The sequence below is a fragment of the Aedes albopictus genome, chromosome 3 (assembly GCF_035046485.1).
Source record: "Aedes albopictus strain Foshan chromosome 3, AalbF5, whole genome shotgun sequence".
In the NCBI taxonomy this organism is placed as follows: domain Eukaryota; kingdom Metazoa; phylum Arthropoda; class Insecta; order Diptera; family Culicidae; genus Aedes; species Aedes albopictus.
Window position 1 is genome coordinate 168,886,887 of NC_085138.1, and position 19,437 is coordinate 168,906,323.

A 19,437-nucleotide genomic window follows, 5' to 3' on the forward strand; every position below is an offset into this window, starting at 1 on the left:
GTAAATTTGACAACATAATGCTATAATAACGTCAAAGTAGCTTTTAGCTCTACTTTTAATTAGTAGTTCTGCTGGTTCTGAATAGTGTACAATGCTGTGACATTAATCTAATTTCCCTTACAATTTCTGACATTCGCTTGGAAAGACTGATCCATAAGTATGGCTCTTTAGCCGTGGAGCTTGCACGTTACCACCTCCCCTACATGTCGCGGCGCTTGGTTTCAGCAAGCTTGTCATCCTCTTTGGAGCCACCATCCTCTGTTGCATTTGGTTTCGTAAGCACCTCATCCTCTGTGGAGCCACCATCCTCTGGTATTATATCCAATTTGGCGCCACGGCTTCCGAGGACACCATCTCATCCATGAATTCCTGATCTTCTTATCTACTATGACCACCGGCTCACCGTCACTGATCGGACAAACACTTTGAACCCATTCGGTTTTCCTGGTAATCATCGGAAGATATTTGGTGATCCAACGCTGCCAAATATATCAAATGATGATCATTTGTTTATCAATCTACCAAACACTCACCATTTCAATTACTTACATTCTAGCGTAGATTTCCATAACTGGGAAAGGGTATAATCTCCAACAGTCAGACTCACTTTTCTAATTGAAGCCCTTTCTTCTGGTTCCTACAGTGTTCTAGATTCTCAACGAACACTAAGTAGAATTCACCATCAAGTATGGAAGCCCACTCCTATTGCGCTTATGGACTGGCTTAGCCTTCTTACTCGATAGCTTCCTTTCCCTACCGTGATGGAACCCTTGGTCCGGTTGGCTCCTGGTTTTCCTGGTATTCTTGGCCTCCTCTCTCCTCTTCTTGGCGTAACGTCCTCACTGGGACAAAGCCTGCTTCTCAGCTTAGTGTTCTATGAGCACTTCCACAGTTATTAACTGAGAGCTTCCTCTGCCAATGACCATTTTGCATGTGTATATCGTGTGGCAGGCACGAAGATACTCTATGCCCAAGGAAGTCAAGGAAATTTCCTTTACGAAAAGATCCTGGACCGATCGGGAATCGAACCCGTCACCCTCAGCATGGTCCTGCTGAATACCCGTGCGTTTACCGCCTCGGCTTGGCCTCTTGTAGCTTGATTTCTTTGCTCTTTGCGCGCTTTTTAACCGGCTCAAAAGCTTGGTTACTAGCGCTGACCGGCCGCTTCTTCCTCGACTTTCCGCCAGGTTTAGGCCATGCAGCTCGTATCATTGGAGAGTTTGCCCCCTCCCTCACGACTCGGGTGAGCCGCTTGGTTTCGTTCGCCATCGTTGAGCTGCCAGCAAAGAAAAAGCTGCCAGTTTAAGTGGACTTCTGCTCTTTGTGCACATCAACCGCTCCTCGCGGTTCGCTCCTCGATCAGAGCCATCAACTTGCGGAGATTCAGTAGACCTTGTTTAAGATTGCTGATGTACCAGATCAGCTCATCGAGATGCTCAGCGACTACCAACATTGTCTGGACTCCACAACCTGGTATGATGGCAATATTCGATTCCACTCAGTTCCATCGCTCAGTTCACACTACCATCCTCTGGTGGAAATGTTTCACGACACACTGAGTTGTGGAATATCGTCAAGAGAAGGCGCTAGTGTGAAACGTCAAACGCAAAGAATAACGATGCGCGCGCCTCTGATTGTGAAAGCCACAACTATGAAGAATCAAAATGATCGTTAAAGCGTGATCGATGGAAATTTCGCAAGTGTTACGTGTGTTTTTGTCTGTGCCAAAAATGTTGGTAAAGTTGGCTGAGAGGGCTGAACCACGTTTTACACAAATGGAAAATGGAAAATGGAAGTAAGGTCTGAATTAATCTAAAGCAATGCCTGGAGTATGAAGAATTAGCCTAAGCTAAAATTCACGAATAAAAAGAAATTAAAAAAAGAAATGCCTGGAGAAATACCTGAACTACTAGAGAAACCTCTGGGAGAACTCCCAGAAAAATCTGTCCAGAATTTCTAGAGGAATTTCCAAATAAATGCTCGAGAAAACAACTGAATAAATTCTAGCATTGCCTCTAGAGAAATTCATGCTATAATTTTTGAAAGGTTTCTGGAAAACTTTTTGGAATTCTGATGTAAAACCTTAGAGAAATTTCTGAAAGAATATCCGAATCTGTGTGAAAAAATTCTCCTGGAATTGCATCCTGGAGATACCCCTGAAGAATTTTTAGAGCAATTCTATCGAAATTCCTGAAAAACGACCTTATTTCTGGAGGAATTTATTCAGAAATGCTTGAAGAAATATATGATGGAACACAAGCAATCTTGTATGTAGCAAGTATTGAGGAATATACTAGAGAATCCCTTAAGAAATACTAGGAAAAATTTCAAAAGGAATTTCTGAGGAAGCTCGTGAACCAGTTTTAAGATGAATGTTTTAAGAAATTCCTTGAGAAACTCCTGAAGAAATCCCAGGGTAAATTCCTGGGAGAATTCCTGAAAGAAACTGTAGGGGAAACTTAAAAGATTAAAAAAAAAACTTCAAGAAGTATTCTTGCTAAACTAATAAAAGGATTTCCAGCAGAAACATCCTTTCCTCCTTGACTAAACAGCTCTAATTTTACCATGACTTGGTATAGTGCCAAATAATTTACGAGAAAACAACGGTTTTATTTTATGATTAATTTGGGATATTTATCCAAAAATTGCTAGACAGATATTCCTACGTTTTTTTTTATTTATTAAATTTCATTATTTTATTAGATCCAAAAAATTTATTAGAAGTTCAGAATAATCCAGTGAATTTCGCTATATTTGTTCAGTGTATGCGACTGCAATTCATCTATTTTTTTTTTATTCAGCAAAATATGTGTACCTAGTAGAAATTTATTTCCATATCCAGATTTTGTCACGAACGAGCTCTAATGGGGAAAAGGGTTGTTGAAAAAACGCTTTTGTTCATGAGCAGGGATACATTTCCGATCTAGGAAAAAAAAGAGTCACAGAGCTAGTACAGCATCCTTATGAAGAAGCCGGAAAGGGAAAAGCACAAAGCTATTCCGCTGCTTTTTATTACATTCTCGACTCGACTTCTCATTTTACAACACTCTCGCCCTCACCTTCACCTATCGCCAACTGGAAATTGACTGCTGGTGACTGCTGGTGGTGTGGATGGCGTACATATCTCTGAACCTGTGAAGAGTGAACTCACTTGATGAGTGCTGGCTGCCTGGAGGGGAAAAAGCTCCAATGGACGACATTCAATCCTTTTTCACAACTTTGCTGATATCGCTGAATAAGTACCTTCTAGAAGAGTACAACACACATACCTATCATCTTGCAATTGGATATTTCCCGCTCACTGGAAAATTGCTTTGATTTTCCGTGTTTGCTTTGGCACACGAGTCAATCGAGATAACGTTTTTTTTTTACTTTTTCTTATTGCGATATGAGTTCGTTCCGATTATATTGGATGACAAATAGGTCACACTAAAAGGGGGTTTCGTAATTTCCACGCTTTCTTTCGAGTTTATTATACACGGTGCTTTATTTACCGTTATAATAAAATAAAAATGACCATCAAAACCTTAAACGCCATTCTTTTTCTTTATCATTCCTACACCTCTGGACAAATTTTTAAAAAAATCGTTAGACGAAATTTTGAGTTACGCCCTTTTAAAGGGCCTAACCCCTAAAAAATCAGGGTTTCTATAGAAAAACATCATATTTCATAACGGAAGCATGCTTCTGCCAACAAAATTTGAAACGCCATTCTCTTTCTTTATCATTCCTACACCTCTGGATAAATTTTTGAAATAATCGTTAGACGAAATTTTGAGTTATGCCCTTTTAAAGGGCCTAACCCCTACAAAATCAGGGTTTCTATAGAAAAATATCATATTTCATAACGGAAGCATGCTTCTGCCAACAAAATTTGAAACGCCATTCCCTTCCTTTATCATTCCTACACCTCTGGAAAATTTTTTGAAATAATCGTTAGGCGAAATTTTGAGTTATGCCCTTTTAAAGGGCCTAACCCCTACAAAATCAGGGTTTCTATAGAAAAATATCATATTTCATAACGGAAGCATGCTTCTGCCAACAAAATTTGAAACGCCATTCCCTTCCTTTATCATTCCTACACCTCTGGAAATTTTTTTGAAATAATCGTTAGGCGAAATTTTGAGTTATGCCCTTTTAAAGGGCCCTACCCCTAAAAAATCAGGGTTTCTATAGAAAAACATCATATTTCATAACGGAAGCATGCTTCTGCCAACAAAATTTGAAACGCCATTCTCTTTCTTTATCATTCCTACACCTCTGGATAAATTTTTAAAATAAGCATTAGACGAAATTCTGAGTTACGCCCTTTTAAAGGGCCTAACCCCTTTAGAATCAGGGTTTCTATAAAAAATCATCATATTTCATAACAAAAGCATGCCTTGAAGTCCCAAGTAATAAAACGTATCATAAATAATGCTACAATTTTATACTATGCGCTTGTATTGGCTATTTGTATTGATGTTTGTATAAACAATGGCCATTACGCTAATATAAGGGTAGTATTTTCAAACATGTAGGAAGCAATCATTTTTGTATCAATTGCCATTCATAGCGTGGTACGTAAGATTTTTGTATTGCTTTTTTATAGACAAAACAAGCAATGACATGCGCCTTTGTCATTCGTTAGTTTTATTGGTGAATGCCGTTTTCAATTAATAAACATACAAAAATAAGGATTGAGATGATCAATTGTAATGATAGTTCTATATGTAACTGCTAAACTACGTTACCGAAGAATAAACATGATTAAATGAAACTAAGTTTTATAATAAGTACTTATGACCTTCAAATGGGCGTAACTGGAGAATTTGATCGACATTTTTTTTGAAATTCAGTTTATGGGTGTGCAATAACTATATAAGTGAAAAAGTAAATGAACTGTCGTTTATGTTTTTCATTGTATATTGTTCTGGCTATAATAGTAAATGTAGCCAACAACGTCCGTATCCTACAGGTTAAAGAATACTTCCCTTATACTGGCGTTATGGCTAATTTTTATACAAAATGAAGTCAATATTAGTGCATAGTATCAAATTGTAGCATTGATTATAATACTTTTTTATTATTTGGGACTTTGAAGCATGCTTCTGTTATGTAATATGATGGTATTGTATAGAAACCCCTATTTTTTAAGGGGTAAGGCCCTTTAAAAGGGCGTAACTCAAAATTTCGTCTAACGATTATTTAAAAAAAAAATCCAGAGGTGTAGGAATGATAAAGGAAGGGAATGGCGTTTCAAATTTTGTTGGCAGAAGCATGCTTCCGTTATGAAATATGATATTTTTCTATAGAAACCCTGATTTTGTAGGGGTTAGGCCCTTTAAAAGGGCATAACTCAAAATTTCGTCTAACGATTAATTTAAAAATTTATCCAGAGGTGTAGGAATGATAAAGAAAGAGAATGGCGTTTCAAATTTTGTTGGCAGAAGCATGCTTCCGTTATGAAATATGATGTTTTTCTATAGAAACCCTGATTTTTTAGGGGTTAGGCTCTTTAAAAGGGCGTAACTCAAAATTTCGTCTAACGATTTTTTTAAAAATTTGTCCAGAGGTGTAGGAATGATAAAGAAAAAGAATGGCGTTTAAGGTTTTGATGGTCATTTTTATTTTATTATAACGGTAAATGAAGCACCGTGTTATAAGGTTTGAATTTCGTTTGAGTGGTAGAAGTCATAGTTATTTGGAAAACTCTAAAGTTTTGAATAATTATTACAAAATCCATAACTATTATTATGCATGTCCAATTAGGGTAAAAGGGTATAATGAGCCCCACCGGGGCAAAACGCCCCTCTTCATTTTCTAGCGATTCAAGCGCTTTTCGCATGCGTGATCGATTAGAAATCTCAAATATTGAAGAATTATTGCCACCAAGCTGGTCCGTTAGTGGATTGGTACAGAAAAACAATAAAAATATCAAAAAGTCTGAAATCGAGGCTTTTGGCGTAATGTTTTACCTCTTGTGAACTGACTTCATTGTAAACGAAGCTAGTTCTGTTCGCTTGTGTTACTTTGCAACTTTTATGCAGTTAAACACTTGTTGAAAGACCCTCCTAGTATAAGCATGTGGTGGAATTCTCCCCTGGGACAGTCTTATCACGGGGCTGCACGTTTTTCTTTTGATGGGGCGTATTGCCCCGTTTGTTTTGAAAAGGCAAATTTTGGAACGTTTTCGAAAAACGTTTCAAAGCTTCCATAGCCACCTCTGCAAAGGCAAAGTTCGCATGCAATACTTCACTAACATTAGTAACAACGATTTGCAGTGAACAATAGATGGAATAAGGCGCCAGTTTCAGATATATTGCCATTTCTGCTTAGGGGGGGCATATTATACCTGTTTACCCTACTAATAAAATATTCAAAACCTTTTATTCTATCCAGGGCTCCTACGGGCTAGTGAAGCTTGCCTACTCCGAGGAAGACTCGACGCATTATGCCATGAAAATCCTGTCCAAACGAAAGCTGCTTCGCAAGGCCGGCCTGATGCGCCGGGGACCAAAGCGAGGAACATCCCCACTGGACCGGGTGTACCGTGAAATTGCCGTGCTAAAGAAGGTAACTCTCGCACAACCAACAACAACAAAGCTCCAATCCAATTCAAATATGGAATAATTCTTGATCAATGATGAAAAATTGCTTTTCTCTTCCACCCCCCCCCCCCCCCCCCCCCCTACCCAGCTGGACCACCCGAACGTGGTGAAACTGGTCGAGGTGCTGGACGATCCACTGGAGGATTCGCTGTATCTAGTTTTCGAACTGGTGCAACACGGAGAGATTCTCAGTATACCGACCGATTGTCCGCTTAGCGAGGAACGTGCCTGGAATGTGTTTCGGGACGTTATCCTCGGTGTCGAGTATCGTAAGTATAGAGAGCATAAGTTTTCTCATTTTTTTTCTGTCTACTTGTTTCTAGGACGAAGTTGGTTGCCTTCTCTCATCGAGTGGATAAGGAGAACGATTGATTCGTTCTATAATAATATCAATTCCTTATGTCTTTTACTATCAAGAGGTTTCCAAGTGTTGTTAAAGGGCATTTTTTATTATCGTACAAATTTTCATTGAAATTTTGAGATTTTCATGAAAGTTTTTCCACAAGCGGGGCTCTTGAATATATGAACAAAAAAAATTGAGAAAAACTCAGGGTCGCCTATTTTCCCGGAAAACTCAGATGGATTTTTTTTGTTTTCCCCTGATACTACTTACTTTGAAAAATCATAACTCAAGAACGAAGCATCGTAGAAACAAAGGTTTTTTAGGAAATGAAAGCAAATTTTCTCAGAAATCCAAAAAAATATGAACTGGAAAAAGTTTTCAACATAAATTTTCACAGTTGAAAAAACAATGCCCGAACTCGTGGAAAATTTTCAAAAAAATAATTTTAGTAGGTTATTTCATAAGCTTTAATCGCTGAAATTTTTGGAATGCACTTTTTTCCGTTTTTGAGTTATGGCCAATTTTGTTGAAAAATGTCCAAATGTATCATATAAGCCTTTTCTTTAGAAAATCATAACTCAAGAACGAAGCATCGTCGAAACAAAGTTTTTTTTTAAATGGAAGTAAATTTTCTCAGGAATCAAAAAAAAATATGAAGTGGAAAAAGTTTTCCACAAAATTTTCCACCGGTGAGAAAATTTAAAAAGAATAGCCGGAAAAACTATTCCCGAACTCGCGGGAAATTATGAAAAAATATTTTTGTAAAGGTAATTTCATAAGTTTTGATCGTTGAAATTTTTGGAATGAATTTTTTTTTTCTTTATTGAGTTATGGTCATCTTTGTGAAAAATAACCATGTACGCATATATTATATGGTCATTTTTTTCTCATAATTTGCCATAACTCAAGAACGCAAAACAAGTGCATTCCAAAAATTTCAGGCATCAAAGCTTATGAAACTACCTTCTTAAAAATATATTTATTTTTGAATTTCTCGCGAGTTCAGGCATAGTTTTTCCGGCTTTTCTTTATGAATTTTCTCAACGGTGGAAAATTTTGTGGAAAACTTTTTTCTTTTAATATTTTTTATTCCTGAGAAAATTTGCTTTCATTTAAAAAAAAAACTTTGTTTCTACGTGTTATGATTTTTCTAAGTAAGTAGTGTCAGGGGAAAACTAAGAATTTCCACCTGAGTTTTCCGGGAAAATAGGCGACTCTGACTTTTCTCATTTTTTTGTGTTCATACATTCATGAGCCCCGCCTGTGGAAAAATTTCATGAAAATCTGGGACCCTTCCAATCCCGTACTGTAATCCCGTACTGTAATAAAAACAATGCCCTCAATTTTTTGTGTTGGATTCTACCTATATTTTATTTTATTTTCTCAAATTCTGTTTACGGAGGCATGGAACTACTCAGAATTAAGTACTTTCCAACTGCAGAATGACGTGCGTCAAGTCAATTTTAAACTGTCGTTCTTGTTTTTTTTTCATGTAGAAAAACACTTAATGGTAAATTTTTGCATCTAACTAATAATTAGATTAGGTTGTATTCACTGTTGTTACTGTGTCAGAAACTGAATTTAGGATTTACGCACTCAAACTGCAAAATCTGCAACAATAAACAAAAATAAAAAAAACTAAATTGAAATTCCAGGAGAAATACCTGAAGAAATACCTGATGAAACACCTGGAAACCTCTGGTGGAATACCTAAGAAAACCTCTTGAGATATTTTTGAAACAAAAATCCAGTTTAAATTTCCTAACTACAAGAATTTTTGCAAAAATGTCTTCCAGCCTCAAGGGCGTAGCCAGCTTTTTGGTTAAGGGGGGGGGGGAGGGGTTGGCAAGCACTCTTAGCAAATTTGTACCTACTAGCTTTTATAACTATACACAACACGATGAAATCTTCTGTATATATATAAAATCAGTGGCATACGTGGGACCGCGCATAACTCGCGAACGGAACGTTTGATTCGGGTCGTATTTGTGTTGTTTTCAAACAATCAAATAATGCAATTTTTGAAAAAAAAAATCCTGGAATTTATTCAAAAAAAATGTTTGGAAGAGTTTAGGAAGGAATTTCTAGGGGAATTCCTGATGCATTTCCCCGATAAATTCCGGGAAAAATCCATGAGAGAATGCAATTTTTGAAAAAAAAAAATTGGAATTCATGAAGAAATTTCTAAAGGGATTCTTGAAACAATTACTGGAGCAATCCCTAGTGGAACTCTGGGAGAAATTTAAAAAAGCCTTCAAAAAATCCTTGGATATTTTTTTTTTTTAAGGAATCTCTGGAGGAATTCATAGAGAAATCCACGAAGGAATTTCTGAAGGAATCCCTAGGGAAATTCTGGGAGAAATTCGTGGAGAAATCCCTGGCAAAATTCCTGAAGAAGTTTCTAGAGAAATTCTTAGTGGAATTCTTGGAGGAATCGCTGCAGCAAATCCTGGAGAAAAACCTGGAAGAATTCCTGGAGGAATCCGTGGAAAAATTCCAGAAAGTATTCTGAGAGGAAAATCTGGAAAAATTTCTGAAGGAATCCCTGAAGAATTTCCTGGAGAATTTCCCGGATTAATTGCTGACAGAATTTATTGAGGAATTCCCAGATCAATTACTGGTGAAATTTTGGAGGAAACTCTGAAGAAATTTCTGGGGTAATTTCTGGAGGAATTCCTCGAGGAGATCCTAGAGAAATTCCTGGATGAAATCTTTGATGAATGCCTGCATGAACTCCTGGAGGAACCCCAGGAAGAATTCCTGAAGCAATCCCAACCTGGAATAACTCCTGGGACAATGCCTGGAGGAGTCTTTGGAGCAATTCCTGAAGGAATATTTGGAGGAATTCCTAGAGATACCGCTGAAAGAATTTCTGGAGAAATCTCTGCAAGAATCCAAGAAGGAATCCCTGGAAGAATGCCTGGATAAATTCCTGGAAGAATGCCTAGGAGAATGCCTGGTGGAATTCTTGGAGGAATCCTCGAATTAATTCCTGTAGAAATCTTTGAAGGAATTCCTGTAGGTGTATCTGGGAAAACCTTTGGACGAATCCCTTGAAGAGTTACTGGATAAATTCCTGTAGAAATTCCTGAAGCAATTCCTAGAGGAACCTCTGGAGAAATGCCTGTAAGAAGTCCTGGAGGAATTCTTGGAGGAAGCCCTGAAAGAATTCCTGTAGGAATTCTTGGAGGGATCCCTGGAGGATATCCTAATGGTATGCCCGTAGGAATTCCTGAAGCAATCTCCAGAGGAACTCCTGGAAAAATCTCTAGAGGAATCCCTAGAGGAGTTTGTAGGGGAAGCTCTAGATAAATTCCTGGAGCATTTTTTAGAGAAATCCCAACAGGAATTCCATGAGGAATCTCTGGAAGGATTCGTAGAGGAATACCAGGAATCACCTGTTGGACATTGTCCTGTAGATGGGCAACATCTAGCCCGAAACCGGTCGACGAAAAAGTAAATGTTTAATTTCTTTTTTGTTTTGTAAGAACGATAAGTGTTTTGTCCGTGTCGCGTCGCGTCTTCTGTATGTTCTTACGTTAGCACGAAACCAAAATAATGAGTTCCCTGGAGGTGTTCCAGAAATAATTCCAGAAGAAATACCCGGGTGGATCTCTGGAGGGATTCTTAGATAAATCCCAAGATGAATTCCTTGAGGAATCCAGGTAGTAATCCAATGAGGGATTCCTTAGGAAATGCCAGGATAGCTTTCTTAACAAATTCTATCGGAATACCTAGAAAAAAATTGAAGAAATCCATGTCTGCTACAATTTCTGGATGGTCTTCCCAAAAAAATATTTTAAGTAATGCCTGGATTAAATTTTAGATAATCTCTGGTAAAATTTTCTGAAAGAATCTCTGGAAGATATACTTATGAAGAAAAACCTTAATTATTAGAAAAGTTTATTATTTGAGATAATTTTTCTGGAACTCTGAATTATTGATAATCTTTGAATTGGCTCAAATTTAAAAAAAAAATCTGGCGGCTAGGGAGGACGTCCCCCTTCCCCTGTCCCCCTCTGTCTACGCCCTTCCAGGCTTTCCGAAAGAATCCTTATAAAAACATCTGAACGAATCTGTACAAAAATATCTGAAGGAATCCTTGGAGGATTTTGTATCTTAAGAAATCCCTGAAGCAATTTCTGAAAGAGAAATGTCCTGAAGGAATATCTGAAGGAACGTAAATAAATCTTGAAAATTTTTTGAACACTCTCTTGGGGAGTGTAAATTACGTAGCATTTTAGAGGGAAGGGGGAGCATGTGAAAGTATGACGAGCCATGTATTACCCAAGAAACAATTTTTGCTTTAAGAAATGTTTCTCAAAGCAACGTTATTAAACTGGAAGTCGTATTATATTTGAATAGTTTTGAAATAAAACTGTTCTTCAACTCTTGTTCGCCCAAAAATGAGAATCTATTCAACGTCAACCGTTCTATAAGCACGATGAAATGAATGTTTATCCAATGATCGTACATCGATTGTGAAACTCTTGTTCAACGTTAGAACCATCAGCAATTTACACAAACATCATAAACTTTACTTCAACGTTTATTAAACAATGTTGTATGACGCTATTTGTTTAATCATTTAACCCTTCAGCGCGCGCGCTGTTGTAAAAAGTACAACACCACCAAAAAACCTCGCTCTTTGTATACAGTGCGAGCGCGGTGCAGTTTCGGTTGCTTGATGGCGCGCGTCCTGGAAGGTTAAGAATGGTTTTAGAAACCGTTATTGTGCACTAGCAGCATAGCACATAATAACAAGCTTTCTTCGATATTAATTCCACCATAATACAATCAAAACATGCTGGAGCCGTGATACAACTTACGGAATTTATTTCTATTTATAGATATGCTTTTATAATTTGCTACAAAAACGATTCTTAAACGTTTCTTCAACATCATGTTACATCATGTAACAATAAAATGAGAAAATGATTCAACTTTCAACGTTTCTGCATTTGTGTCTGGAATAGCTCTCTCTGATTATGTACCCCCAACATCTTTATTTTATTACATTTTATGGGACAAATCACATCAATGGAAAGACTCGAACTCTGGACCTTTGGATTCACACTCGTCTGCATCCGCTCTGCTCCAATCCGAATTACATGAATCGGCAGATTGAAAGCAGTATATAAATATTCAATTCCTGAGTCGAATACATTACCGTACATATGCTGCTTAAACATTGCTTACATATTTTATTCAACTAATTGTCTTCATAAACATTGAAATTGATCAATGTTTGAATAATTGTAACCGCAACGTTTAATGATAAGGCATGCATGCTAATTATTTTGCTAGTCTGTCAGTAATTCACGGTGTCGTGTTGTAAGATTGGTATCGCTTCCAACTTTTTTTTTATTTGAACGTCCAAATAAGTGAACTTTATTTATTTCCACTGCTCCTGTTTTGTGTCGGGAGGAGAATGTGTAAAACTTGTGTATACCTCCAGGCAGCTATAAGATATGGACATAAGGAAGATAAACCCGGTTTGACCGGTGGCAACAAAGTGGATAGAGTAGATTGTCAATACCAAACAGAGGAGCCGCCCAGGATCCACTTCTGCTGCTTTTTCTTGTGTTTTTGTTACTGCCGTTTCAGCGGGTAATGTAAAAGGTAAGTCAGAATGTTTTTAAAAGTGTGAAGAGTGTGATATTTAGAGCTGCTGCAAGAAGTTTGTTTGGTCTTCAAGCTTGTAGCCGCGGTTGCTCTTTTTAAGCTCCTAATCAACAATCGTGTTTACAAAAAGGGGCAGGGCGAACAACGATAATTAAGTGACACAGTACCACTGCTAATCAACATTGCTTGAATAAAAGTGTAACATTTTTATTGAAGAAACATGGTAATATCTTGTTGTTAAGCTATATCAGTGTAGTTGAATAAAATGATCAAGCAAAAGTTGTTAAACTTTATATAGGCTACTTGTTCCATTGAAGATCTTATGTGGAATAACGGCATCTAATGCGTTGGAAGCAGCTCGTATTCTATCATTATTAGAGCACTATTGAACAGATGATGTGAATACTTAAGCATCTGTTTTTAAACTTTTATACCATTGTTTATTCAATGAGCACAAATATGTTTAACTAACGTGCAGTTTCCACTGCATGAAACATTTATTCGCCATTTTGTTCAACATAAACTCTTGTACAACTGTCGGCGCCTTTGTAGCACATTTAATCAACTGACATGCTTATTAATGATTTTGAATTGTTACTTGGGTATGTATGGAAAAATATGCAACAAAGTTGTCAAAAATTGGCCAAAAATACTACGTCATTTATTGACGGTCCCTAGTAGAATTTCTAAAGCAATCCTAAGAGAAAATTCTTTAGAAATCTTCTGAGAAAATTTTGAAAAACTTCTGAAGTTCTATTTCTGAATTTCTGAACGAATTGTTGAAAGAATACCTGGTGGTATTCATGGATATTCCTTGTTATTTTTTTTTTTTTTGGAAAAATGGTGGAATTTCAGAATTAATTCATGCAAGATACTTTGAATGGATTTTTTGTGGAATTTGTAGCATAGGAGGAATATCTGAACAAATCCGTGAAGAAAATTTCCAAATGAATCCATGGAAGATTTTTTGAAATAATCCATGAGGGAATTTTTGGTCGAATACTCGAAGAAATTTCCGAAAAAAAATTTGAGAGATTTTGTAAAAGAATTTCTGTAGAATTTTTTTATAGATTTCCTAAAGGAATCTCCAAAATATTCTCCAAACGTATGCATAGAGAAATTTCTGATTAAATATCCAGAGGAATTCCTGTAGTAATCCCTGGACGAATTTCTCAAACAATCTGTAAAAGTAGTTGGTGAAAATATGGAGTAATTGGTGAATGAATTGCCAGATTTCGTAAAATAATTCTTTGTGACTCTTCTGTAGGAACACATGCAAGATTTTCTGTAATATTCTGTAATATTTGGGAAGTTTTCTTCGGAAACCGTAATAAAGTCGTAATAAAGTAGAAAATTCAGGGTTCACTTACTTTTATTTGACAGCGCAGATTTGCAACAAAAGTGGACCGAGCAGATAACGGTGCAAACCTACACTACTCGTACAGAAAGATCATTTGACAAATACAGCATAACCAGTAACCACGCTCTATCAAGTGCTTGCCACGGAATTCCAGGGTAAATATTAGTAGACTTTATCAAAGGAATCCCTGAATGAGTTTCTGAACTTTTTGTTTTTTTTTTGGGTCACTATCACAATAACAAGATTCTGAGACCATTCCCGAAAGGGATCTCTAAAAAAATCTCTGAAAGAATCCTGCAGAACTCCCAACAGAAATCCCTAAAAGCATCCCAGCAGCAATCCATAAGAGAATCCCAAGAGGAGTTTCTGAGATAATTCTTGAGGGGTTCCTGAATGAATCCATTGACATATTGTTGAAGCAATCCCAGGAGCAAGTCCTGAGAGGATTCCATAAAAAGGAATCCTGTGAGAAATTCACGAAGGAGATCCGAGAAAAGTTAAGGTAGCAAGCAATCGTGTGAGAAATCTATGAAATCTTGAAACAATCCAAAAGAAAACCCCTAAGGAACCTTCGAAATTTCTTCAAAAATTTCTACTACGGTATTCTTAATGAATCTATGGGTTTTTGCAGAATTTGTGTCATAAATTATCTCCCGATGTTAGGCACAAATCCCCCAAATTGAAGGGGAACGTGCCACCTGAGTCAATGTTCTGATACTTCCCGATTTAGAAAGTAAACTTTTCAACAAGCTTTTTGGGCCAAAAATATTGAAAAAAAAAATTGCAAAACTTATTTAGAAAAAAAAAGTTTACGCAACAGTTCCTCTATGAAATGTTTCTATAATTCTGGGATTCAATTTGAACACATCCTACGTTAAATATGCTAAGCCAAATTAAAGCCTAGAATTCCAACAAATCTTCTAAATTCAGCTAGAAATTCCTCCAAATCTTCTACAAACTGCGTGAAAAATTTGTCCATAATATTTCAGGAATTTCGGGAAAAAAACAGACAAGACTCTTCATCAGGTTTGGACTGTACATTGTACAGAATTTGGGATTCCATTGTGATTTATTTCCTCCAGGAAGTCCGACAAAATTGCACAGAACTCACAAGTTGAATTAAAAAAATAGGAACAAGATTTGGTGGTTCAAAAGTTCAAGAAGTCAAGTTATGTTTCATGCACTATTTTTGTCTTGTTTCACAATATTAAGTGAAATTCTGTGAGGGCCTCAAAAAAGTGGTGGCCCGGGGCAATGCCTTCCTCCTTCCTCTGAATCCAGCCCAGTACTCGATCAGCTTTTGATGTTGCGAAGTGCGCAAGAGAAGAGGAAAGGTTTACTCTCAATGTAAAACTCTTAGATAATAAATGAAGATATGATGCGCGGAGAAATCCCCGAAAGAATTTCAGAGGAAATCACTGAAGGAATTACTCATTGAATCTCTGAAGGAATGCCAATAGAAATCCCTGAAGGGATTTAAATAACAGTTCCTTTCAATATCCTGGACGAATCCATGAATGAATCCCGGGTGAAATTTCTGAAAGAATCATGAAGAAATCCCTGAAGCAATCATTGAAATCTTCAGTGGTAGGAATTCCAGGAGGAATCCCGGAATCTCTGAAAGAATTCCAGGAGAATTTCTGGCAGTAATCTTGGAAGAAGTCTCTGAAGAAATCCCCAAAGAATGCCTGAATGAGTCATTGAAAGAATCTTGGAAGGAATACCAGGGGGGAGAAATATCGGGAGGAATCATTGAAAGAGCCTTGGAAGAAATTCCAGAAGGTATTCCTGAACCCAAGTAACACTCTAGTCACAAAAAAAGCCCAGCGCAGGTTTTGGCTGTCCAGAAGTCATTGTGACTTACTTCTTGCAAGTAAGTGTTCATTTATTAGAATTGAGTCACCGTGTCTCTTCTGTGACAAGTTTGTTTCTTGGGAAAGATGCCCGGGAGAACTCTCTAAAGAAATCTAGGGAGAAATTCCATAAAGCCCGATTCCACGAAAGAATCCCGGCAGAAATCCGGGGAAGAATCGATGATAGATTCCCGAGAGGAATTCGTAACGCAACCCCAGAATAAAAATCTTCTAAAAAGAAGTTTATCTTCCAAGTTATATATATATATATATAGTTATATATATATATATATATATAGTTATATATATATATATGGAAAAGTTTATGATGAAATTTGTCGACAAATTCCTGGAAGAATTGCAGTACAAAATACTTTTGTGACGATGATTTTAATCGCACTTTGTTCCATGTGATACGTCTGTTTGTCTGTGATTGAGAGCAGAAAATCAAATCAAATTCGTGCTGTTTCTTGTCAATGGTTTGAGTACCCTTGAAGAACTCGACTGTACCACTAGCAATAAAAATATCTTAATTTTTTGCATTTCTTTCCTTTTTCCTCCTTCTTCCAGTTCACTACCAGCGGATTATCCACGGAGACCTGAAGCCAGCCAATCTGCTGATGTCGGACTCAGGCAGCGTGAAGGTAGCTGATCTGGGTGTTTGTAACGAGTTCCTTGGCGAGGATGCCGCAATGAACAATGGCTCAACAGCGGGCACGCCGGCGTTCAGGGCGCCTGAAACGCTGCTCCCCGGGCAGCACGTCTACAATGGGAAAGCGGCCGACATTTGGGCGCTGGGTGCTACTCTCTATTCGCTAGTCCATGGAAATGTTCCTTTTATAGCTACTTCGGTTCCTGGGGTGTACGAGAAGATCAAAGGCGATCCGCTGCAGTTTCCTCCCACTAGTCCGATCAGTCCAGAGCTGCGGGACCTTATCGAAACCATGCTGGATAAGGACCCCCAGCTGCGGATCACTCTGCCCCAGATCAAGGAGCACTGCTGGGTGACCAAATTTGGTCGCTATCCGTTGCCCAGCGAGGAGGAAAATTGCCGGCTCGTGCAGATCAACGACGAAGACATGACAACCGTTGTGAAGAGCATTCCAAAGCTAGATACGCTAATACTGATAAAGACTATGCTCAAGAAGCACTCGTTCCTAAACCCGTTCATGAGGGGTATTTCCGGCCGGGCGCCGCAGCTGGGCGGTTCGCGAATCGAGCGGTTTAGCCGATCCGGGCGGTCCAATTCCGCCCCGGGGGATTATCATACTTCGGAGAGGTAACTCGTTGGTTATAATAGTGTTAATTATAATTTAAGTAAATCATGAAGATTTGAAATAAGGTACACCGGGGTAAGTGGAAACGGGTGGGATAAGATCCCGGGTAGAGCGAAATGGCTGATGAAGGGTAATATTTTACCATTAAAATAGAATGTTTGAATGGCAAAAATTGCCATTAGTTTGTTTGAAATAAGAGTTAAAATAACAAAAATATTACCTAAATTTCTATGGCATAACAACTGAAGAATAACTGATGTTGCTATTGTAATAACAAAATATTTTCCGGCTGTTCGGGTCCGTATGAAGTTGATCATCAATATTAACTTCTTTTCTCGATCATCCTAGATAGATGTGTAGTGTCGGTAGCGGTTATCACATTGGCTAAGAATAATACTACGGACTGCCTGTTCCGGTGGTACGAGTCCATTAAACTGGTGACCCCTAATTCATGGTGTGATGCGGCTATATGCTCACAGTGCCTAGGAATGAATGGTTAGGGGGGTCTAATAAAATACTAATTGCTTAACGGAGCCTGTGGAGTACTAGGTCGCCCTCCACAGTATTGCGCCCTTACTGCACTAACCGGAGCAATGTGGTTTTCCTACTTAGCATTTTGTCCATCACAAACCTCAACAGGCTGCTTTATTTGTATATCTTAGCTGAGAATCCGACTGTGTAGAACTTGGAATCATTTGATATGTAACTACCCAGTTTTTACGCAACTGCGTTTCCGAGTACTCGGTAGACACTTGATTACGGTTGAAGGATTCGTCATTGACATAATCGTCATCATTGAAAATCCAAAAGCAGTTTTCTCGTTCAAAACTGAAATGTTCGCAGTGAAAATGTATTCACTGTATTGTGGATTTAGCACATTTGGTGCTGGTGTCGGAAGTAACTTCATTGACTTCCGCTGCCTTTCCTATGCGTTAAACACAACGTCGGAAGTAGTGCGCTGTATAGTAAAACTGATGCTCTTTACAGCGCACTACTTCCGACGTTATGTTTAACGCATAGGAAAGGCATCGGAAGTCAATGAAGTTACTTCCGACACCAATTTAGTGCTAAATCCACAATATTGCGGGTGGAGAATGTAGTACAGTGAATACATTTTCACTGTGAACATTTATGTTTTGAACGAGAAAACTGTTTTCTGATTTTCAATTATGACGATTACGTCAATGAACCTTAAGTGAAACTGACCTAAGAAACATGAATCTTCAGGATGTTCTGTTGTTCTGAACCCGTTGTGGCAAGTAGCTATAGGCTTACTTTACGTTTAATGCATTTTTTACAGTGCCCTTTTCAGGGCGCTGTTTGAACCCGTTGTGGTACGCTTATACGATTATGTCGACCCTATTCCCTTACCTCCCCTTTCTCTCACCCATCCCTTATTCCTCCCTTCCCTCTCCCTCAGGTAAATGATGAATAGGCTCGTATTCATGGCGATGGCACAAATTTCCCAAATGGAGTAGAACGTGCCTGTGGAGCCGACCTACTGATACCTGAATAACAAAATAATAGCAAAAAGAATGTCAAAATAATAACATATTTTAATATGATGGTAAATTATGATAATGTTTTGATATTGTGGCAGGACCGTATGATAGCAACATTTGTTATTATCATGTTATGATACTATTTAATAATAACTCGCCAATTACAAGTTTTGAAACGATAGCATATTTTGTTATTTATATGTTATCCTGAGCCATTCACAAAAAACTAAAGAATTGCAAATTTAGATATGATAACAAAATATGTTATTCTTTAGTTATTGCCCAAGTAACACACTTGTCACAGAAAAGTCACGGCGGCGCAGGTTTTTGTTGCGCAGGAGTCACTGTGACTTACTTCTAACAAATAAACACGAACTTGGTAGAAGTAAGTCACAGTGACTTCTGCGCAACAAAAACCTGCGCCGCCGTGACTTTTCTGTGACAAGTGTGTTACTTGGGTGGTTTGTTATTCACCTCTACCCGCGATAATGTTATATAAAGGCTCCCCCAAACCAAGGCGACTTTTCTGGCGACACGATTTTTTATCGCCGCGATTTTTCTCAACGACTACAGCGATAAATGCGTCGCATCAACCATCTACACCAACGCGAAAACTAGTCACAAACAAAACTTAGTCGCCCCGCGACAGCGACGAAAACTGTGCATGCAGCGACCAGCGCCGCGACACACCGGCGACAAGTACAAAAATTGCTGCACTGTCGCTTGTCGCCTGCGACGACGTCGTCGCAGTGTGGAAGGTCCCCTTCAAATCAGTGCGCAGCGATTTCGCGACAAAAACATAGCGACAAAAAGTCGTGTCGCTGGAAAAGAGTCGCGTCGGTTTGGGGGAGCCTTAATTATGATAAACAATTTGAATGACATAACAC

General features: G+C 38.1%; 1 protein-coding gene across 1 annotated transcript in view; it reads left to right on the top strand.

Moving 5' to 3' along the window:
* The window catches only part of LOC109402816 (uncharacterized), a 113,337-nt gene that overhangs the window by 75,378 nt on the left and 18,522 nt on the right, over positions 1–19,437 (top strand). Inside the window, exons 4-6 of the mRNA XM_062860634.1 lie at positions 6,382–6,555; positions 6,679–6,859; positions 16,342–17,050. Coding sequence (XP_062716618.1) covers positions 6,382–6,555; positions 6,679–6,859; positions 16,342–17,050 — 1,064 coding nt within the window. The remainder of the gene's footprint in view (positions 1–6,381; positions 6,556–6,678; positions 6,860–16,341; positions 17,051–19,437) is intronic.